This window comes from Rhinoraja longicauda, chromosome 16 (assembly GCF_053455715.1).
Source record: "Rhinoraja longicauda isolate Sanriku21f chromosome 16, sRhiLon1.1, whole genome shotgun sequence".
In the NCBI taxonomy this organism is placed as follows: Eukaryota; Metazoa; Chordata; class Chondrichthyes; order Rajiformes; family Arhynchobatidae; genus Rhinoraja; species Rhinoraja longicauda.
The window spans coordinates 6,549,087-6,572,491 of NC_135968.1; the positions used below are offsets into that span (position 1 = coordinate 6,549,087).

Sequence of the window (23,405 nt, forward strand, 5' to 3'; positions counted from 1 at the left end):
ATTATCTGTGTGTTATTGCGTTTACAGGCCTGTTAAGCCACTACAAGTAAGAATTTCATTGTTCCGTTGTCGGCAACAATTAAACACTCCTGACGTACCACAAACAATGTATAAATTCATTCTCCTTGTTGCAGGTATAGCATCACCATCTCAGGACATCCTGCATAATGCCCTGAGTACCCTGATCCAGGGCAGGAAGGTTTACCACACCGAAGAAGGGTATTTCATTGTCACCTCGCACACCTACTTCATTACTGGAAACGCAGGGAAGCAGGGCCGCTCATGGATGTTGGGTGTGGACCGGGATACGTCGTTGCCTCCTGTTACCTATCTGGTGAGCATGGAGAGCTGTGAGGACACGCCGAGGGATAAGACCCTCCCTGGGATGGCTCACTGCAAATCCTGCCGCTGCTTCGACCAGCAGGAGCCGGGCCACCAAGGCAAGGGAGACTCGAAGGAGACCAGGCCCTCGGTTCAACACCGGGCCACCTCCACAGCGACGGGCCACCAGGATACTGAGCCGGGCCGGGCCAAGGAGAAGAGGAACCATGCCCGCAAGTTCCGGCTGGGCCTGTTCTGGCGCGGCGCCAAGAAGGAGGGCCCCAAGAGAGAGTACGGGACCTTCTCGGCCCAGTTCCCTCCAGAGGAGTGGCCCTTCCTCGACGAGTCGGGCCCAGGAGACATCCCTCGGGAGGTGGAGCTGCAGATCATCCGGCGGGTCAATCCCAGCCTGACGGTGGACAACCTGGTCAGGCACACCCTGCTGATGAAGAAGCTGGCCCGGGAGAAGGGCGGGCCCCAGGAGCTGCCGATCGGCAAGCCGAGGCACCGGCCCAGAGGCAGCGCGCAGAAGGGGCCACCCAGGGCCCGGCGCCAGCATAGGACACGGGCGGCCAGGGAGAAGCAGACGCCGAGGCGCGGGGGCTCGCTTCAGGCCCACTCCCTGGAGGCTGTGGCCAGGCCTGAGGGAGGCCCCAGGGAGGGCAAGGGCAGAAGGGGCGAGGGAGAGCAGCCCGAGGGCCGAATGGCCCAATACCTGGGCAATGACACTCCAACCACCCAAGTCCACAAGAGGAGGATCGCCAACCCTTTCTCCAAGCTGCCTGCCGGGGAGCTTAACTCGGGCAGACGCCGCGGCCCTCAGAGCACCAGGCCTGAGAAGGCCAGGGCCGAGCGGCGTGGCCGGGCAGCTCGGTGCCCGGAGTCCCCGGGGGCCACGCAAGGTCCCCACTCGGCGGGGGAGGGTGTGGAGGAGACGATCAGACTGGGTGGCCACCACCTTCCGTCGGCCGAAGACAACCAGGCGCCAGGCCGCCCGGAGAGCAGCGCTGGGGGGACGGGACGCGAGCAGGCGGGCCTCCCTCCCCCGGGCCCTGGTCGCTCGGGGAACCTCGGCCACCATTCGGCCCACCCTGCGGGGACAGCCCACCCGGAGAGAGAGCGATCAGGATGCGAGCAGAAGGAGCAGGCGAGCGGGCTGCAAGATGGCCGCTCACCAAGATGGCGGGACGGGGACCAGGACCAAGCCATCGTCCTACCTCCTCCTGGGAGCCTGGAGAGGCTCCTGACCCATCCTGGCCGCTCCAGCACGCCGTCGGTGTGCCGAGGACAAGGCGGCGAGCGGGAGGCCCGGGCCGAAGGGGACGAGAGAGAGGAGGAGGAGGGGGAGAGGAGCGAGGGCGGCGACGAGACGCTGTACCAGAGGGAGCTGGAGGAGGACGACGCCTGCAGCTCCCTTTACCTCGACGACGCCGACATGGCGCTGCCCTCCTGCCCGGGCCTGGCGGCTCACACCTACTGGCAGCGCCCTGGCTTGGAGACGGGGTCGTGCAGCGAGAACTGGGGGGCTTTGGGCAGCGTGCTAATGGAGGAGCAAGGGGTGGGCAGCGAGAGTCCGGCCCCGTCCGAGGCGTGGTCGGACGACGAGCCGCGGCCGGGTTGCGAGCACCGCGTCGCCGCAGCGCCATCATCGCCGCGGCCTACCGTGGCCTACTACCCCCACCCCGAGGGAGAGGAGCAGCCGGGCGGCTGCCGAGAAGCGGCGGGCAAGGCCTTCACTTACCGCCGCGTCGCAGACTCCGCAGAAGCGCAGCAGCCGAAAGACGACGGGGACGACAGAGGGCCGGCGGCCGGCCGCAAGCCCAGGGCGGTGCACCGGGGGATGAAGGCTCAGCTGGGCACCGAGCCGGCATTTGGTCGCCACTCGCACGACGGTGCCTTGTCACAGACCAGCCAGGAGGAGCACAGTCAGCTGGAGACGCTGGAGAGCCACAGCATCACCGGCGACAGTGGCATCGATTCGCCTCGGTCAGTATCCAAGGCGTCCTCAGTGGGCAAAAAAAGCACAAATGCTGCAGGAACGTGCAACAGTACAGTATAAGTACGCCCTTCAGCCCACAATGTCCGTGCTGAACATGACAAATTAAACCAATCTCCTCTGCCTACACTTGATACCCCTCCATATCCTTATGCCCATCTAAAAGCCTCTTAAACGCCCACTAAACGGGTGGGGTCCACAATGGCCCTCTGTTGGCTGGGGAACATGTGCAAACGACAGGGATCCAAAGATCCGAACAGTGGAACTAGTAGGATGTCTGGGTTTGGGGGGGGGAGAGGAATGATGAGTTATTTGAAATGATAGACAATGAGGGCAGGTGTAGGCCATTCGGCCCTTCGATCCAGCACCACCATTCAATGTGATCATGGCTGATCATTCTCAATCACTACCCCGTTCCTGGCCTCTCCCCAGACCCCCTGACTCCGCTATCATTAAGAGCTCTATCTAACTCTCTCTTGAAAGCATCCAGAGAATTGGCCTCCACTGCCTTCTGAGGCAGAGAATTCCACAGATTCACAACTCTCTGAGTGAAAAGGTTTCTTCCTCATCTCCGTTCTAAATGGCCTACCCCTTATTCTTAAACTGTGGCCCCTGGTTCTGGACTTCCCCCAACATTGGGAACATGACTTAGAGAAATCAATGTTCATACCACTGGGTTGTACTCTTGGGCAGTTAACAATGATTTCCCTTGTTCACAGTAAGAACAATGATTCCCCTAATTTCAAGTAACTTATGCATCCCACCACCGACCACGGTCATCCTTACTAGTTCCACTGATCGTATCCTTGTCACCCTGTTGTTATTACATCTTCCTCAGTCAACAATGGGCCATTATGGACTCCACCCTTCCTGGGCTCATCTGTTGCCGGCCCTGTTTTGTTCTGGCCTTCTTTATTTTTCAGTGTGGAGAAGGGATCTGACCTGAAACTTAACCCATTCCTTTTCTCCAGAGATGCTGCCTGACCCGCTGAGTTACTCCAGCATTTTGTATCTGCAGTTCCTTCCTGCATGTTTTGTCTGCCCGATCTATGCCTCTCATAATTTTATACACATCTAACAGGTATCCCCTCAACCTCCGGCGTTCTGGAGAAAACAATCCAAGTTTGTTCAGCTTCTCCTTGCAGCTAATACCCTCTAATCCAGGCATCATTTTGGTAAACATCTTCTGTACTCTCCCCAAAGCCTCCACATCCTTCATGTAATGGAAATGAGTGCCAGAAATGTCCACAATACTCAAAATGCAGCCTAACCAAAGTCTTGTCTCGCTGCATCATGACTTCCTGACACTTCTAATCAACGCCCTGACCAATGAACGCAAGCACACCATACGCCACTTTTACCACTCTTACTCAGCAGGTCAGGCAGCATCTGGGGAGGGAATTGGACCATCTTCTGACCTTTGGGTCCCGACCCAAAACAGATTGACCGATCAATCTTAAGATGGGTCCGGGTCCAAACAAGTCATCTGTCCGTTCTCCTTCACAAATGCTGCTTGACCCGCTGAGTTCCTCCAGCACTTTGTGTGTTTGCTGAGGATTCCTGCACCTGCAATTCATTGTGTCTGTGCGTTCACTGGGCTTGGGGGTCAGAGGAGTTACTCACGTTTGAAAAAGTCTTACTCGGGTCAAAGTTGGAGAGTTCAGCACGGTGGTGTCTGATGTTTAGTTTAGACATGCAGCACGGAAACAGCTCCTTTGGCCCACTGAGCCGATGGGCCGTTGATCACCCTTTCACACGAGATCCACATTATCCCACTTTCTCATTCACTCTCAACACACTAGGGGCAATTCTACAGAGGCAATCAACCTACAAACCTGGGGTGTGGGAGGAAGCCGGAGCTCAGTCCCAGGCGCAGTACCAGCTATGTCACTGCGCCGCCCTCAAAGGCATCCATACTGGAGCTGGAGCTGCATTTGTCTGGAGCTGCATTTGGAAGGCTCTAGCTGGAGTTGTGGGAACCTCTAATACACATACCCCACCTGGACTTGCACCTATTTCTCCCCTCCACCCACATTCCTTCCTCTGGCTTCACAATTCAAAACCCTTGAATCCTTTTGTCTCACACCTTCTGACTTTTCATCACTGGCTTTTGTCCAAACATCTACCTCTCAAAATAAAAACCCTCAAAAGGACATAAAGTGCTGGAGTAACTCAGCAGGTGAGGCGGCATGCCTGGAGGTGTAGTTTGGATCAGGACCCATCATCAGACTCTGAAGAAGGGTCTCGACCTGGAACGTCACCTATCCAGAGAAGCAAGGAACTGCGGATGCTGGTTTACAAAAAAAGACACGAATTGGTGGAGTAATTTGGCGGGTTAGGCAACGTTTCTGTTGAACATGGAAAGGTGATGTTTCAGGTGGAGACCCTTCTTCAGAGCAATGTTGCAATCCAATTGCAGAAAGACACGACAACTTTCATAACATTAGGGACCTTAAATCATTCCAATGGAATGGGAAAATGTGGATTGAGCAAAGACTGGGTGGAATTCGTGAGCAGTGCGTTACCTGCCCAAATTATGCAAGATCAAGTTCCAGTGTAGAAACAAGCCCTTCGGCCCAACTTGCCCACTCCGCCCAGCATGTCCCATCTACACTGGCCGCAAGTTATAGGAGTAGAATTAGGCCATTTGGCCCATCGTGTCCACTCTGCCATTCAATCATGGCTGATCTCTGCCTCCTAATCCCAATTTTCCTTCTCTCCATAACCCTTGACACCGTTCTAATTAAGAATTTATCTATGTCTGGCGTAAAAAATATCCATTGACTTGGCCTCCACAGCCCTTTGTGGCAATGAGTTTCACAGATTAACTACCCTCTGACTACAGAAGTTCAGTCCCACCTGCTTGCGTTTGGCCCACACTCCTCTACACCTATCCTATCCATGTACCTGTCTAAACCTTTCTTTAACAGTACCTGCCTCAACTACCTCCTCTGGCAGCTTATTCAGTACCACCCACCATCTTTGTGCAAAAAAGTTCCTATTAAATCTTTCTGCCTTCAACTTAAACCTGTGTACTCCGGTTTCTGATTCCCCTGCTCTGGGTAAGAGACTGCGTTTATCCAATCTATTCCTCCCACAATTTTGTACACCTCTATAAGATCACCCCTCATCCTCCTGCACTCAAAGGAATAGTGTCCTTGCCTGCTCAACCTCTCCCTTTAGCACAGGCCCCCGGGTCCTGGCAACAGCCTCATAAATCTTCTCTGCACCCTTTCCAGCTTGAGAACATCTGTCCTACAACATGGTGCCCAAAACTAAAGACAATACTCTAATTGCAGCTTAACCAACGACTTATATAACTGCAACATGACCTCCCAACTTCTATACTCAATACTCTGACTGATGAAGGCCAATGTGCCAAAAGCCTTTTTGACCCCCCCGATCTATCTGTGACGCCACTTTCAAGGAAAAATCATGGCATCTTCTCGTTGAGTAACTGTTTTTCGATATTTCCATAGTAACCGCAGTTCAAAATCGCTGCACTGCCCATAAAGGGGCATCCTAGACAATAGACAATAGGTGCAGGAGTAGGCCATTCGGCCCTTCGAGCCAGCACCGCCATTCAATGTGATCATGGCTGATCATTCTCATTCAGTACCCCGTTCCTGCCTTCTTCCCATACCCCCTGACTCCGTTATCCTTAAGAGCTCTATCTAGCTCTCTCTTGAATGCATTCAGAGAATTGGCCTCCACTGCCTTCTGAGACAGAGAATTCCACAGATTCACAACTCTCTGACTGAAAAAGTTTTTCCTCATTTATAAAATGTGCTGTATAGATGCAAGTCTTTGTGCGGAGGAAATCTTGCGTCGAAAGGAGCTCTGGACCGACATTAGGGCAGCACAGTGAAGCAGCTGGTCAAGCTGCTGCCTCACAGCTCCAGAGACCTGCATTCGATCCTGACTTCGGGTGCTGTCCGTGTGGAGTCTGCAAGTTCTCCCTGTGATCGCGCGGGTTTCCTCCCACATCCCGAAGACATGCGGATTTGTAGGTTAATTGGTCTCTGTAACATTGCCCCCAATGTGTTGGGAGAGGATGAGAAACTGGGATAACACTGAACCAGTGTGGATGATGGTGGTGATCGATGACACAGACATGCGGGTTTGTGGATATGGATCATGTGCAGGCAGAGGCAATTAGCTATCTGGCATCATATTTGGCATAGACATTGTGGGCCGAGGTGCTGCACTGTTCTCCATTTGCTGTTCTATATCAAAATGTGGGGCAGAAGAGTGACGCAGCAGTGGAGTTGCAGCCTTAAAGCATCAGAGACCCGGGTTCGATCCTGGGGCGCTGTCTGTACAGAGAACGGGGCGCTGTCTATACAGAGTACATACATTCTCCCTGCGACTGCGTGGATTTTCTCCGACGTTCCAAATGATGTACAGGTTTGCAGGTTAATTCGGCAAGTTCTAAAATTGTTCCTAGTATGTGTAGGTTAGTGTACTGGGTTGTAACTTCTTTACATCGGCGAAACCAAACGCAGACTCGGCGATCGTTTCGCTCAACACCTTCGCTCAGTCCTGCTTAACCAACCTGATCTCCCGGTGGCTGAGCACTTCAACTCTCCCTCCTACTCCCAGTCTGACCTTTCTGTCATGGGCCTCCTCCAGTGCCATAGTGAGGCCCACCGGAAATTGGAGGAACAGCACCTCATATTTCGCTTGGGCAGCTTGCAGCCCAGCGGTATGAACATTGACTTCTCTAACTTTAGATAGTTCTCCTGTCCCTCTCTTCCCCTCCCCTTCCCAGATCTCCCACTGTCTTCCTGTCTCCACCTATATCCTTCCTTTGTCCCACCCCCTGACATCAGTCTGAAGAAGGGTCTCGACCCGAAATGTCACCCATTCCTTCTCTCCTGAGATGCTGCCTGACCTGCTGAGTTACTCAGCATTTTGTGAATAAATACCTTAGTGTACTGAGTGATCGCTGGTCGGCGCGGACCCAGTGGACGGAGGGGCCTGTTTCCATGCTGTATCTCCAAAGTAAAATTTCTAAAATATCCATGTGTAAGAAAGAACTGCAGATGTTTAAATCGAATGTAGACACAAAATGTGTCTCAGTAACTCAGCGGGACAGGCAGCATCTCTGAAGAGAAGGAATGGGTGACGTTTCGGGTCGAGACCCTTCTGCAGACTGATGTCAGGGGAGTGGGCGGGACAGAGGTAGAATGTAGTCGGAGACAGTAGGACTGGTGGGAGAACTGGGAAGAAGGAGGAGATGGAGAGAGAGGGAAAGCGAGAGCTATTTGAAGTTAGAGAAGTCAATGTTGATACCGCTGAGGTGTAAGCTACCCAAGCGAAATATGAGGTGCTGTTCCTCCAATTTGCGCTGGGCCTCACTCTGGCAATGGAGGGGGCCCAGGAGAGAAAGGTCAGATTGGGATTGGGAGGGGGAGTTGAGGTGCTGAGCATCCGGGAGATCGGTAAAGTTAAGACAGACTGAGCGGAGGTGTTCAGCGAATTGATCGCCGAGTCTACGTTTGGTCTCGCCGATGTAGAGAAGTTGACACCTGGAACAGCAGATACCATAGATGAGGTTGGAGGAGGTGCAAGTGAACCTCTGCCTCACCTGGAAAGACTGTTTGGGTTGGATGGAGCCGAGGGGGGAGGTAAAGGGACAGGTGTATCTCCTGCGGTTGCAGGGGAAAGTACCGGGGGAGGGGGTGGTTTGGGTGGGAAGGGACGAGTGGACCAGGGAGTTTCGGAGGGAATGGTCTCGACGGAAAGAAGAAAAGGGTGGAGATGGGAAGATGTGGCCAGTAGTGGGATCACGTTGGAGCTGGTGAAAATGTTGGAGGATTATATGCTGTGTGCGACGGTTGATGGGGTGGAAGGTTAGGACAAGGGGGGACTCTGTCCTTGTTGCGAATGGGGTGGAGGGGGAGCAAGAGCGGAGCTGCGGGATATTGAGGAGAACCTAGTGAGAGCGTCATCTATAATGGAAGAGGGGAACCCACGTTTCCTAAAGAATGAGGACATCTCCGATGCCCCAGTATGGAAAACCTCATCCTGGGCGTAGACGGAGGAATTGGGAGTAGGGGATAGAGTCTTTACAGGAAGCAGGGTGGGAAGAAGTGTAGTCTAGATAGCTATGGGAGTCAGTAGGTTCGTCTGAGATGTCGGTCAATAGTCTGTGGATCCAGGTGGATAACTGAAAAGTAACTTTTTTTTAAACGGAGCCAGGTATGGAGCAAGAGTTTGGTCAATTTTTTTAATAGTTTTATCAGACAAAATAACCTTGTTCGATCTAATGACCTAAAGGGAGATATAGATCAGCCATGATTGTATGGCGGTGTAAATTTGATGGGCCGAATGGCCTGATTTTGCATTTGACGACACTGGGCCTATACACGCTGGAGTTTAGAAGAATGAGTGGAGTTGGGGGGGGGGGGGGGGGGGGGGGACACCTCATTGAAACGTACAGAATAGTGAAAGGCTTGGATTGAGTGGATGTGGAGAGGATGTTTCCACTAGTGGGAGAGTCTAGGACTAGAGGTCATAGTCTCGGAATTAAAGGATGTTCTTTAAGAAAGGAGTTGAGGAGAAATTTCTTTAGTCAGAGGGTGGTGAATCTGGAATTCTTTGCCACAGAAGGTTGTGGAGACAAAGTCAGTGGATGTATTTAAGATAGTGATATAATGTGTAAGAAAATAACTGCAGATGCTGGGACAAATCGAAGGTATTTATTTCACAAAATGCTGGAGTAACCCAGCAGGTCAGGCAGCATTTCAGGAGAGAAGGAATGGGTGACGTTTCGGGTCGAGACCCTTCTTCAGACTGATGTCAGGGGGGCGGGACAAAGGAAGGATATAGGTGGAGACAGGAAGATAGATGGAGAACTGGGAAGGGGGAGGGGAAGAGAGGGACAGAGGAACTATCTAAAGTTGGAAAAGTCAATGTTCATACCGCTGGGTTGCAAGCTGCCCAAGCGATACATGAAATACTGTTCCTTCAATTTCCGGTGGGCCTCACTATGGCCCTGGAGGAGGCCCATGACGGAAATGTCAGACTGGGAGTGGGAGGGGGAGTTGAAGTGCTCAGCCACCGGGAGATCAGGTTGGTTAAGGTGGACTGAGCGAAGGTGTTGAGCGAAATGATCGCCGAGCCTGCGTTTGGTTTTGCCGATGTAAGGCAGTGATAGATAGATTCTTGATTAGTACGGGTGTCAGAGGTTCTGCGGGGAAGGCAGGAAAATTATGTTGGGAGGGAGAGATAGATCAGCCATGATTGAATGGCGGAGTAGATTTGATGGGCTGAATGGCTTAATTTTACTCAAAGTACATGATCTTATGCTTCTGCTGCTATCAATTATGACCTTCTGATCTTCCTGTAGATGCATGCTGCAGAAACGATCGCTTGTTAATTTGAGCTGCTTCTTTTTCCAGGACCAGGGCAAGTTTGGCATCAAACAACTCCATTGTCCTGGGCAGCCTGAAGAGGCAGAGCCTGATGCAGAGCTACGGGCCGCTGAGCAGCGGTGGACGGGGTGGGGTTCTGTCTCCGCACCCCTTGCTGCAACTCACGCCGGTGATGAACGTGTGATCCACAGACCCGCTCCCCAGCCACTAACGCGCATAAAGTACAAGATAAACCTCGGGCCCAAACTGTGCCTTAAGCTCTTCGTGCTGGGAATCCCTTCTGCTTTACACAACTTCTATTATTCAACACAAGTGGCCTTATAAAGATTTCTGTCTGAGTAATGGCGGACAAAAACGACTGTGTATTTTTACAGGTTACAAGATGAAATGTTTGCACAAAGGTACTTCTAAAGCAGTTCAAAAATAAATATTTTCCTTTAAACAAAAAATAATTGGGACCAATCGTTTAAAAAAAAATTGGTCGTGCAAATTTTAACTTTTCAGTCTGGATGAGAGATTGAAAGGTTCTTAACTGAGGTAGAAACACTCATGGGGAAAGTACAGTACAGTGGCATAGCAGTAGAGCTGCTGCCTCACAGTGCCAGGAGACCCAAGTTTGATCCCGATTGTGTGGAATTTGTACGTTCTCCCTGTGACCATGTGGATTTTCTCCGGGTGCTCCGGTCTCCGCCCACATGCCAGAGACGTGCACATTTGCAGGCTAATTGGCTCCTGTAAATTGCCCCCAGTGCTTAGGATGGGAAAGTAGTGTGTAAGTGATCGATGGTCGGCATGGGCTGACGAGCCTATTTCTACGCCGTATCTCTGAATGTTAGGAATAAACAATAGACAATACACAATAGGTGCAGGAGTAGGCCATTCAGCCCTTCGAGCCAGCACCGCCATTCAATGCGATCATGGCTGATCACTCTCAATCAGTACCCCGTTCCTGCCTTCTCCCCATACCCCCTCACTCCGCTATCCTTAAGAGCTCTATCCAGCTCTCTCTTGAAAGCATCCAATGAACTGGCCTCCACTGCCTTCTGAGGCAGAGAATTCCACACCTTCACCACTCTCTGACTGAAAAAGTTCTTCCTCATCTCCGTTCTAAACGGCCCCTTGCCCACAATGATCATGCCAAACATGCTGCCAATATCAACTAATCTCATGTGCCTGCACATGATCCATAGCTGTCCATTTCTTGCATGTCCATGTATCTATCTGAAAGCCTCTTAAAAGGCACTAACGTATCTGCCTCCACCACCATGGAGTGCAAGGTGTAAAAACGACAGATCTAAGCAGACAATGTTCAAGAGTACAATTGTATATCGTTAGCTGAAGGGAGGGTGACACGAGGCATACAATCAGTAAAATGAATCGGGGGGACAGTGAAATTCGTCGGAGAACTAGGGTGGGGGGAGGGACGGAGAGAGGGAAAGCAAGGGTTACTTGAAGTTACAGAAATCAATGCTCATAATGCTGGGGTGTAAGCTGCCCAAGCAAAATGTGAGGTGCAGCTCCCCCAATTTGCGTTGGGCCTCGCTATGACAATGGAGGAGGCCCGGGACAGAAAGGTCAGTGTGGGAATGGGAGGGGGAGTTAAAAGTATTTGGCAACCGGGAGGATGCGTAGGCCTAGGCGGACTGAACGAAGGTGGTCAGCGAAACGATCGCCGAGCCTGCGCTTGGTCTCGCTGATATATATGAGTCTACGGAATGTGTAGGAAGGAACTGCAGATTCTGGTTGACAACGAAGTTAGGCACAAAATGCTGGAGTAACTCACAAGCAGCGACACTGGATAGAAGGAATGGGTGACATTTCGGGTCGAGACCCTTCTTTAGTTCCAGTCTGAGGACGGGTCTTGACCCAAAACGTCACCCATTCCTTCTATCCGGAGATGCTGCCTGTCCAGCTGAGTTACCCCAGTCAAGAACACCACAGAGGCAGCGGAGAAAGCCTCGAGATGGCTCTGGATCAGGAGAGGAGGTCCATGGGGAGGAACGAATGCCACCTGAACACAAGTCATGGTCTGATCAGCCTGGGTCGCCCGGGCGAGGGCGGCTGATGTTGAAAGACCCGAAACACCCAATGACCCCAGGTTACATCACTGATGTTGTGTGTAGGAGCATCAAGTGATGTATTTATCAATCAGCATTTTGTGTCTGTTAAAGGAATGGACAAAACAGCGGAATTGGGCTGCAGTACCGGCGCTGACCCGCGGCAGCGCAGCGATGGGCGGGGGAGGAGAGACACACGGACGGCGCTGACCCGGGGCGGTGCAGCGATACATACGGACGCAGCTGCAGTACCGGCGTCGGCCGGGGCTGGGCGGGCGGCGATGTCGCCGGCGGGCGGAGCGGACCGGGCCGCGGCCTCTTTCCGCCCGCCCCCCGCACTGCTCGGCCGCGTCGAGCCGCGTGTCCCCGTTGCGTTGTCCAGAAATGCCGGCGAGACTCAGCTGCCGGTCCGAGGAGCCACAGCCCGCTATGGAGGCGGAGCCCGTGAACCCGAAGGTGCACAAGAAGAGCAAGGTGAGGGTGGCTGCGGAGAGGAGGGGGAAGATATCCCCGGCGCCGCTCCATTAATGTCCGGGCAGATACGCAGCAGGTCGGGCAGATACGCAGCAGGTCGGGCAGCATCGACTGTGGAGGGAGATGCAAGCTTCACATTCTGGGTCTCAGACCCTGGCACCACTTATCCAGTCAAGAGAGTTTTGGGTTGTCGTGCGCACCGACGATGAAATTCTTTCTTGCAAAGCAAAGGATTAACAGGCTGCAAACACAACACACATTAGATAATAAACACAAGGTATTCACAAAATGCTGGAGTAACTTGACAGCGGGACAGGCAGCATCTCTGGGGAGAAGGAATGGGTAACGTTTGGGGTTGAGACCCTTCTTCAGACTTGTCGACCACTTTCTTCACACAGAGAGTGGTGAGTCTGTGGAATTCTCTGCCGCAGAAGGTAGTTGAGGCCAGTTCATTGGCTATATTTAAGAGGGAGTTAGATGTGGCCCTTATGGCTAAAGGGATCAGGGGGTATGGAGAGGTAGGGCGGCACGGTAGCGCAGCGGTAGAGTTGCTGCTTTACAGCGAATGCAGCGCCGGAGACTCAGGTTCGATCCTGACTACGGGTGCTGCACTGTAAGGAGTTTGTACGTTCTCCCCGTGACCTGCGTGGGTTTTCTCCGAGATCTTCGGTTTCCTCCCACACTCCAAAGACGTACAGGTATGTAGGTTAATTGGCTGGGTAAAATGTAAAAATTGTCCCTAGTGGGTGTAGGATAGTGTTGATGTACGGGGATCGCTGGGCGGCACGGACTTGGTGGGCCGAAAAGGCCTGTTTCCGGCTGTATATATATGATATGATATGATGATAAGGCAGGTACAGGTTACTGAGCTGGATGATCAGCCATGATCATATTGAATGGCGGTGCAGGCTCGAAGGGCCGAATGGCCTACTCCTGCACCTATTTTCTATGTAAACGTCGCCCATTCCTTCTCTCCAGAGATGCTACCTGTCCCGCTGTGTTACTCCAGCATTTTGTGTCTATCTGCAGTTCTTTCCTACACATATAATAAACACAAACCCAATAAATTAATGACCCTGTTAAAACTTGTTTACAAACCTGTTGTGCCAACGCAAGAACGAATTTCATTGTTTTGCTCCGGTACATATGACAAACACGCTTGACTCTTAATTCTAGGGTCCAGACACTCTTGACTAAACGAATGCAGAATAAAAACAAAGTCCTCAGTGCAACCCAAGACAGTCAATCGAAACTCATACAAAGGATTAGTGCTGTGTCGTGTTAGTGCCTGATGGTTGTCGGGAAGAAGATATTCTTTAGGTTTATTATTGTCATATGTACCGAGGTACAGTGAAAAGTTTTGTTTTGCATACTCTGGAAACAGATCAGATATACCATACATGAATGCAATCAGTAACTGGGGCAGCGCAGTGGTAGAGTTGCTGCCTTACAGCACCAGTGACCCAGGTTCGATCCTTACTGAAGGTGCTGTCTGTACGGAGTTTGTCCGTTCTCCCCGAGTGTTTTCTCCGGGTGCTCTGGTTTCCCCCCACACTTCAAAAACCTACAGGTTTGTAGGTTAATTGGCTTCTGTAAATTGTCCCCAGTGTGCAGGATAGTGCTCGTGTACAGGGGTGATCTCTGGTCAGCATGGTTTCGACGGGCAAGGGTGTCCCACCTCGACTCCTTCCAAGAACCCCCACAGTATTTTCAGGTGAGGCAGTGGTTCCCTTGCACCTCCTCCAACCTCATCTACTGTATCCGCTGTTCCAGGTGTAGACTCCTGTGTATCGGCGACACCAAGCGCAGGCTCGGTGATCGTTTTGCTGAACACCTCTGCTCATATAGCCTAAACATGCCTGGTCTCCCGGTTGCTAAACACTTTAACTCCCCCTCCCATTCCCACACTAACCTGTCTGTTCTGGACCTCCTGCATTATCAGAGTGAGGCCCGGCACAATTTGGAGGAACAGCACCTCATATTTCACTTGGGCAGCTTACACCCCAGCCGTATAAACATTGACTTCTCCAACTTCAAGTAACTCTTGCTTTCCCTCACTATCCCCTCCCCCTTCCTCCGACCAGTCTTACTGTCTCTGACCTCATTTTATCTCTGTTTGCTTTGTTGTTACCTTCTCCCAACTAACAATGATCTATTCTACATTTCCTTGAACCACATTCTCTTCGTCCTGTTTTCACACCTTACACTTCCTTATCTCTACACTTCCTTAGCTATGTACCTCCCACTCCCCTGACATCAGTCTGAAGAAGGGTCTCGATCCGCCATCCATTCCTTCTCTCCAGAGATGCTGCATGTCCTGTTGAGTTATAGACAATAGACAATAAGTGCAGGAGTAGGCCATTCGACCCTTCGAGCCAGCACCACCATTCAATGTGATCATGGCTGATCATTCTCAATCAGTACCCCGTTCCTGCCTTTTCCCCATACCCCCTGACTCCGCTATCCTTAAGAGCTCTATCTAGCTCTCTCTTGAATGCATTCAGAGACTTGGCCTCCACTGCCTTCTGAGGCAGTGAATTCCACAGATTTACAACTCTGACTGAAAAAGTTTTTCCTCATCTCCGTTCTAAATGGCCTACCCCTTATTCTTAAACTGTGGCCCCTGGGTCTGGACTCCCCCAACATTGGGAACATGTTTCCTGCCTCTAACGTGTCCAACCCCTTAATAATCTTATATGTTTCGATAAGATCCCCTCTCATTCTTCTAAATTCCAGTGTTACTCCAACATTTTGTGCCTATCTTCGATTTAAACCAGCATCTGAACTTTCTTCCGATACAAGGGTGTTTAATTGTCATGTATACCGACTATGAAATTCTTTCTTGCAAAAGCTTAACGGGCTGCAAACACAACACACATTAGATAATAGATAACAAACACAAAGACAATAATTTAAACTTTTAGTTTTAGTTTGAATTGAAACTAAAATTAATTAAAATTAAAAACCTGTTGTTTACAAACCTGTTGTGCTGCTGCAAGTAAGGATTTCATTGTTGCATTTTGTTTGATATGGCAATTAAACACTCACTTCACTCTTAACACTAGACAAAACAAATGCAATATGGAAAACAAAGTCAATAAATTAATGACCCTGTTAAAACCTGTTTACAAACCTGTTGTGACGCTGCAAGAAAGAATTTCAATGCCGTTTCGGTAGATATGACAATTAAACACACTTGACTCTTAACACTCTTGACAAAACGAGTTGCAAAATAGAAACAAAGTCATTAGTGCAACCCAACACACTCATCGAAGTTCATTGCACAGGGTCTGTGTTGTGCAATGTTGGTGCCCGATGGTTGTTGGGAAGGGGCTACTCTTTAGGTTTTGGTTTATTGTTGTCATATGTACCGAGGTACCGTGAAAGGTTTTGCTTTGCATACTATCCAAACCGATTAGATAGACCATAAATAAATGCAGTCAGTGACTGTGGTCCAGGCAGAGGCTGACGTGAACTGGGTCTGGATTTTACAGATGCTGTGCCAGCGGAGGAGAATGTAGAAACATAGAAAATAGGTGGAGTAGGCCAATCGGCCCTTCGAACCAGCACCGCCATTCAGTATGATAATGGCTGATCATCCAGAATCAGCACCCTGTTCCTCCTTTCTCCTCATATCCTTTGATTCCGTTAGTACTTGACAAATGTTGGAAGCCAGAGGATGGGGGAATATGACAGATGTTCCAATGGAGGGCAGGTTGCTGGAGAGATGTTGGCTGCCAGTGAAGGGGAGGGGCTTTGACAGATGTTGTGCCAGTGGACAGAAGGGGATTTAACAGATGATGGGTGCCAGTGAAGGGAATGGGGGGGGGGGGATGTGATTGGACTGGGTGGGCCTGTGTGGAGGGGAAGGAGTCGAGGAGTGGATGGAGATGCGGTGTAGGTGAAATGTTGAAGGGACAATGAGTGAGAGAAACAAGAAGGAGCAGGAGAACGATGGAAATAAGCAGCTGAGCGATGTCTTGGGAATATTTGGCCCAGCTGGAATTCCCGGGAGTGAGCTGCGGAAGCAACTCGGTGTCCTGTGACTCGCAAACACTGCTCCCACGGGGAGCCACAAGAGACTGCGGACAATGGAATCTTGAGCTTCAAGCAAAATGCTGGAGAAATTCGAACAGTGAAAGGCTTGAATAGAGTGGATGTGGAGAAGATGTTTCCACTGGCGGGAGAGTTTAGGACTAGAGGTCATAGCCTCAGAATTAAAGGACGTTCCTCTAGGAAGATGAGGAGGAATTTCTGTAGTCAGAGGGTGGTGAATCTGTGGAATTCACTGCCACAGAAGGCTGTGGAGGCCAAGTCAACGGATGTTTTTAAGGCAGCGATAGATGCATTCTTGATTAGTGTGGGTGTCAGGGGTTATGGGGAGAAGGCAGGACAATGGGGTTAGGAGGGAGAGATAGAACAGCATTTATTAAATGGCGGAGTAGACTTATGGCCTAATTCTGCTCCTATCACTTATGACCTTATGACATAATTTGGCAGGCCAGACAGCTTCTGGGGGTGGAGGGGAGGGAGGGTCGACATCTCGGGTCAAAACCCCCGCATCAGTACCAGCATCAGTCCGACTGCAGGGTTTTGACCTGAAACGCCAACCGTTCTTTTCCATCCACAGATTGATTGATTGCAAGATACAAGGTGAAATTCATCTCCTCAGTTCTTGCAGGAGACAATGGTTCTTCATGAGTGGACTGATGCTCTCCGAGGATAGAAATGCAACCTTGATCAGTTCGGGCTTCTCCACAAGCAAAGACGTTGAGCTAAACACCAGTGATATGCTTGATTGAATGATAGGTTGATTGAAAAATACAGCGTGGAAATAGGACCTACTGCCCACAGAGTCCACGCTGACCATCGATCGCCCATTCACACCAGTTCTCTGTTATCCCACTTTCGCATCTGCTCCCCACAGGCTAAGGGCAGTTTTACAGAGGCCAATTAACAGATAGCAAGTGCGCCTTTGGGATGTGGGTGGAGACCAGAGAGAACCCGGAGGAAACCCATGCAGTCACAGGGAGAACGTGCAAACTCCACACAGACAGCATCAGGATCGAACACCGGTCTGTGACGCTGTGGGAACGTTGAACATAGACTAGTACAGCACAGGAACGGGCCCCTTGGCCACAATGCCAAGACCAACCTTTATCTGCTTGTACTTGATCCAAACCCCTCTATTCCCTGTATATCCATGTGCCTATCTAAAACCCTCTTACAACGCCACTGTCGTATCTGCCTCCACCACTACCCTTGGCAATGCGTTCCAAGCCCCCGCCACCCACTGTGTAAATAAACTTTGCCCCGCACATCTCCATTAAACGTCCCCCTTCTCACCTTATGGCTAGGCACTCTGGTGTAGGATATTTCTACCCTGCGAAAAAAAGGTTCTGACTGTCTACCCTGTCTATGCCCTATTTTATATACTTTCATCTGGTCTCCATTCAACCTCTGGCATTCTAGAGAAAACAATCCCAGTCTGCCCAACCTCTCCCTGTGACTGATGGCCTGCAGGGGGTGTGGGGAGAAGGCAGGAACGGGGTACTGATTGAGAATGATCAGCCATGATCACATTGAATGGTGGTGCTGGCCCGAAGGGCCGAATGGCCTACTCCTGCACCTATTGTCTATTGTCTAATCCAGACATGACTCTGGTAAACCTCCTCCACCAGCTGTGCCACTGTGCCACCCATAAAAATAAAATGCTGCTCGCTGAGTTCCTCCCATCTACCTCTTGCCTTACTTTGTTGCTCCCCACCTCTTTTCCAGCTTTCTCCCCACTATCGCTAGTCTGAAGAAGGGTCGTCTCTCTATGTACTCTGGAGATGAATGGAGGAATGAATGAATGGAAAAAAAGACACAAAGTGCTGGAGTAATGCAGCCAGCGGGTCAGGCAGCATCTCTGTAGAATATGGATAATGTGATGTTTTGGGTCAGGCCCCCTCTTATAGAGTCATAGAGTGATACAAGCGCTTTTGCCCAATTTGCCCACACCGGCTATCATGACATAGCTACACCAGTCCCACCTGCCCGCATTTGGTCCATATCCCTCCAAACCTGTCCTAACTGCTTCTTAAATGTTGGGATAGTCCCTGTCTCAACTACCTCCTCTGGCAGCTTGTTCCATACACCCACCTCCCTTTGTGTGAAAAAGTTACCCCTCAGATTCCTATTAAATCTTTTCCCCTTCACCTTAAACCTATGTCTTCTGGTCCTCGATTCACTTGCTCTGGCCAAGGGACTCTGTGCATCTACCCGATCAATTCCTCTCATGATTTTATACACCTCAATAAGATCACCCCTCATTCCTTCTGCGCTTCAAGGAATAGAGTCCCAGCGTACTCAACCTCTCCCTATAGCTCAGACCCTCTAGTCCTGGCAACGTCCTCGTAAATCTTCTCTTGTACTCTTTCCAGCTTGATAACATCTTTTCTATAACATGGTGCCTAGAACTGAGCACAATTTATTCTTCAGAATGAATAAAAGTTACAGCATGGAAACATGCCTTTTGGCCCACAGAGTCCACGCCAACCATCAATCACCCACTTACACTATTTCTATGTTATCCCACTTTCTCATCCACTCCCTTGACACTCGGAGCAGCTGACAGAGGTCAATTAGTCTACAAACCCGCACGTTTTTGGGATGTGAGGAGAAACTGGAGCACCTGGAGAGAAATCACAAGGCCGCGGGAAAAATGTGCAAACTCCACATAGACAGCAACCGAGGTCAGGATCAAACCCAGGTCTCTGGCGCTGTGAGGCAGCAGCTTCACCAGCTGCTCACTGTGACGTCCTTTGAAATAAATAATAATAATAATAATAATATATTCCTTTATTCGTCCTACACCGGGAAAATTTACAAAATGCTGCTCAATCCACTGAGTTCCTCCATCGATCGCTTGCCAGGTTATGTCCTACCCCGAACTCTTTTCCAGCTTTCTGCCCCTATTACAATTAATCTGAAGGAGAGTCCCAACCTGAAACATCACCTTTCCATGTCCTCCAGAGATGCTGCAGAACCCGCTGAATCACTCCAGCACTTTCATAGTAAAAGCCTCAAAATAAAAGGGTGGGACCGAGCTGCAGTACCAGCGCCGGCCGGGGAGTGACGCAGAGATATGGAGTGAGCGCCGGCGGGACGGAGCTGCAGTACCGGGGCTGGGCGGGCGGCGATGTCGCCGGCGGGCGGAGCGGACCGGGCCGCGACCTCTTTCCGCCCGGCCCCCGCCCTGCTCGGCCGCGTCGAGCCGCGTGTCCCCGTTGCGTTGTCGAGAAATGCCGGCGATACTCAGTTGCGAGCCCGAGGAGCCGCAGCCCGCTATGGAGGCGGAGCCCGTGATCCCGAAGGTGCACAAGAAGAGCAAGGTGAGGGTGGCTGGGCTGCGGAGGGCAGGGCAGGGCAGGAGAGGAGGCGGCGGCGGCCCGGTGTGGAGGCGGAAGCCGGGGACTGGGGTGAGCGGCGGTCCCGGCAACCTGTCGCAGTCCGGGCCCAGCGGCCGGCGAGGGGACGCGTCGTCTGTGCAACGTGGCATTGGGAGCGAGGGGAAACCCCCGGCTGAACGCATCCGGCTGGAAGACCCGCTGCCTTTCATCGCCAGAGACCCGGGTTCGATCCCGACCTCGGCTGCTGTTTGTGTGGAGTTTGTTTGTTCTTTCGCGCTGCGTTTCCTCCGGGTTCTCCAGTTTCCTTCCTCCCCATCTCCAAAATGTTCGTCTTTGTAAGTTAATTGCCCCTAATGTGTGTGGGAGGTGGATGAGAAAGTATTCTAGGAGATGCAGGGAACTGGAGGCACAGGTGAAGGAGACTGAAGGTGGAGGCGAGGGATTTAAAAGAAGTTGAGAGAAAATCTAGAGTGTTACATGGGGAAACACAAGGGTGTGGGAGTGAGGAGAGGAAGTATATGAGAGCTTAAAGTAGTTGGAGTGGGCTGAGGCTGAGATCATGTGTTCTGCTAGGCATGTCATAACATGACAATTGTGTTCACAAAACTTTTAATGTTATAAAACGTTTGTGTCAATGGAGAAATGGCTTTTTAGTGGCTGCGAGTTTATTTTTCTTACTGCCATCTGTACGTTACATGAATAGAGAATCATTGCACAAGGTGTTGCTTGCTCGTTGTGAAGCTGACAGACTATGTTCGTAAGAGAAGATGACCTGTGATTGCTGTGGGGAGGTTACATGGAAACACTGGGACTATTTTATTTCCCAAGACAACTTTTTTTGTCTGCTTGTCAATTTCCAACCGAACTTTTAAGTGGTTCTTTAGTTCCCAATCACGATTCTCATTAAAACCGAGTCACGGGTGTTTTATTGTCATATGTCCCAGATAGAACAAAGAAAATTCTACCTTGCAGCAGCAGAACAGAATATGTAAACATTGCAGGCAATATAATAAGCACGAAAAAAAGGTTTAGTGTGTGTGTGTATATATATATACATACTCACAAACACGCACACACACACATGTATATATGCATTTTTGTGTGTGTGTATACAGATACACACACATGCACCCATACATATACAAACAAAAACAAACAAACAATAATAGTGCAATAATAATAATAGTCGATGTAGTTCAGAGCTTATTTGCGGTTGTGGTTTTTAATAGCCTGATGGCTGTAGGGAAGAAGCTGCTCCTGAACCTGGACATTAGTTTTCAGGCTCATATACCTTCTTCCCGATGGCAGGGGTGAAATGAGTGTGTGGCCAGGGTAGTGTAGGTCTCTGATGATGCTGGCTGCCTTTTGGAGGCAGTGAATCCGGTAAATCTCTTCAGTGGTGGGGAGGTCAGAAACCGTGATGGACTGGACAGTGTTCACAATTTTTTGCAGTCTTCGCTCCTGGGCCATTCAATTTGCTGAACCAGGCCGTGATGCAACCAGTCAATATGCTTTCTACTGTACACCTGTAGAAGTTAAAGAGAATCCTCTCTGGCATACCAAATCTCTGTAATCGTCTCAGGAAGTAGAGGTGTTGATGGGCTTTCTTTATAATTGCATCAGTGTGCTGGATTCAGCCCACCTAGTACAAATAGTATTCCCAAATTTGTCTGTTGAACATAACAATATTCAATTCATGTAGGAAGGAATTGCAGATGCTGGTTTACACCGAAGGCAGACACAAAATGCTGGAGTAACTCAGCGGGTCAAATACCAGAAATGTCACCTATTCCTTTTAGACAGTAGGTGCAGGAGTAGGCCATTCGGCCCGTCGAGCCAGCACCACCATTCAATGTGATCATGGCTGATCATTCTCAACCAGTTCCTGCCTTCTCCCCATACCCCCTGACTCCGCTATCCTTAAGAGCTCTATCTAGCTCTCTCTTGAAAGCATTCAGAGAATTGGCCTCCACTGCCTTCTGAGGTAGAGAATTCCACAGATTTACAACACTCTGACTGAAAAAGTTTTTGCTCATCTCCGTTCTAAATGGCCTACCCCTTATTCTTAAACTGTGCCCCCCTGGTTCTGGACTCCCCCAACTTTGGGAACATGTTTCCTGCCTCTAATGTGCCCAACCCCTTAATAATCTTATATGTTTCAATAAGATCCCCTCTCATCCGTCTAAATTCCAGTGTATACAAGCCTAGTCGCTCCAGTTTTTTCTCCAGAGACACTGTCTGATCCGCTGAGTTACTCCAGCATTCTGTGTCTTAATATGAAATTTGCGATACGTAAGCACGAGTTATAGCAGAACCACTTCTATTGTGGCGTGTGAATTGCTGACACACTTTAACCATGACTTTGTTCATTCCAGAAAGATAAAGAGAAGCGAAAACACTTGGAAGAGCACATGATCGCCGAAAAAAAGTCCAAGCACAAAGAAAATGGCGTGCTCGATGAGCAGGAGCACTCATCAGATGAAAGTGACCTGAAGCCCCCCAAATCAAAAAAACACAAGTCGGCCAAGAATGACAAAGTCGAAAAAGCTGAAAGAAAACACAAACGGGAAGGAAAAAATGGGCTTGCAAAAGTATTAAAATCTGAAGTCGTCGCAAGTTCCAGTGATGACTCCATACAGTGTTCGGAGGGTGAAATTGAGGAGGTGAGCACCCTGGGTGGTCTATTTCTTGTAGGAAATTAAACTCCAAACTAAATCAGAGCCAAGCTTCGGTATTTTAATACTTTTAATTCCCAAACTGGTCCTGCATAGAGTGATACAGTGTGGAAACACGCCCAACCTGCCCACACCAGCCAACATGTCCCAGCTACATTAATCCCACCTGCTTGCGTTTGGTCCATATTCCTTCAAACCTGTCCTATCCATGTACCTGTCTAACTGTTTCCAAAAAAATTGTGATAGTCCCAGCCTCAAATACCTCCTCTGGCAGCTTGTTCCATACCCCCGTCATCCTTTGTGTGAAAAAGTTACCCATCAGATTCCAATTAAATCTTTTGCTCTTCACCTTAAACCTATGTCGTCTGGTCTTCGATTCACTTACTCTGGGCAAGAGACTGAGCATCTACCCGATCTATTCCACTCATGATTTTGAACACCTCTAAGATCACCCCTCATCCTCCTGCGCTCCAAGGAAATAGAGTCCCAGCCTACTCAACCTCTCCCTATAGCTCAGACCCTCTAGTCTTGGCAACATCCTTGTAAAACTTCTCTGTACCCTTTCCAACTTGACAACATCTTTTCTATAACATGGTGCCCAGAACTGAGCACAATACTGTAAATGCGGTCTCACCAACATCTTATATAACTGCAACATGACCTTCCAACTTCTATACTCAATACTCTGACTGATGAAGGCCAATGTGCGAAAAGCCTTTTTGACCACCCTATCTGCCTGTGACGCCGTTTTTAAGGAACCATGCACCTGCACTCCGAGATTCCTCTGTTCTACAACACTACCCAAAGCCCTACCATCCACTGTGTAGGTTCTGCCTATGTTAGACACCCCAAAATGCAACATCTTACAATGTTCTCAATTAATTATTTCACACTAAAACAGGTCCCCCCAGGAGTCGCTGAAGAAGCGCCACCTGCCCATGTTCTCCAGAGATGCTGCCTGACCCGCTGAGTTGCACCAGCACTTTGTGTCCCCCCACGAGTCTAAGCTGCCCATCAAGTATATAACTATACTCGGGATTTATGGCACGGTGATGCGGCGGTAGAGTTGAGGCCTTACAGTGTTTACAGCGCCAGCGATCCTGCTTCGA

The 23,405-nt window shown here is 50.2% G+C and overlaps 2 protein-coding genes across 2 annotated transcripts in view; both read left to right on the top strand.

Moving 5' to 3' along the window:
- Nucleotides 1-10,012, top strand: part of stox1 (storkhead box 1) — a 49,025-nt gene extending 39,013 nt beyond the window's left edge. Inside the window, exons 3-4 of the mRNA XM_078412751.1 lie at nucleotides 135-2,307; nucleotides 9,724-10,012. Coding sequence (XP_078268877.1) covers nucleotides 135-2,307; nucleotides 9,724-9,880 — 2,330 coding nt within the window. The 3' untranslated portion in view covers nucleotides 9,881-10,012. The remainder of the gene's footprint in view (nucleotides 1-134; nucleotides 2,308-9,723) is intronic.
- Nucleotides 10,013-12,061: 2,049 nt separating this feature from the next.
- The window catches only part of ddx21 (DEAD (Asp-Glu-Ala-Asp) box helicase 21), a 34,173-nt gene continuing 22,829 nt past the window's right edge, over nucleotides 12,062-23,405 (top strand). Inside the window, exons 1-2 of the mRNA XM_078413116.1 lie at nucleotides 12,062-12,227; nucleotides 21,997-22,284. Coding sequence (XP_078269242.1) covers nucleotides 12,138-12,227; nucleotides 21,997-22,284 — 378 coding nt within the window. The 5' untranslated portion in view covers nucleotides 12,062-12,137. The remainder of the gene's footprint in view (nucleotides 12,228-21,996; nucleotides 22,285-23,405) is intronic.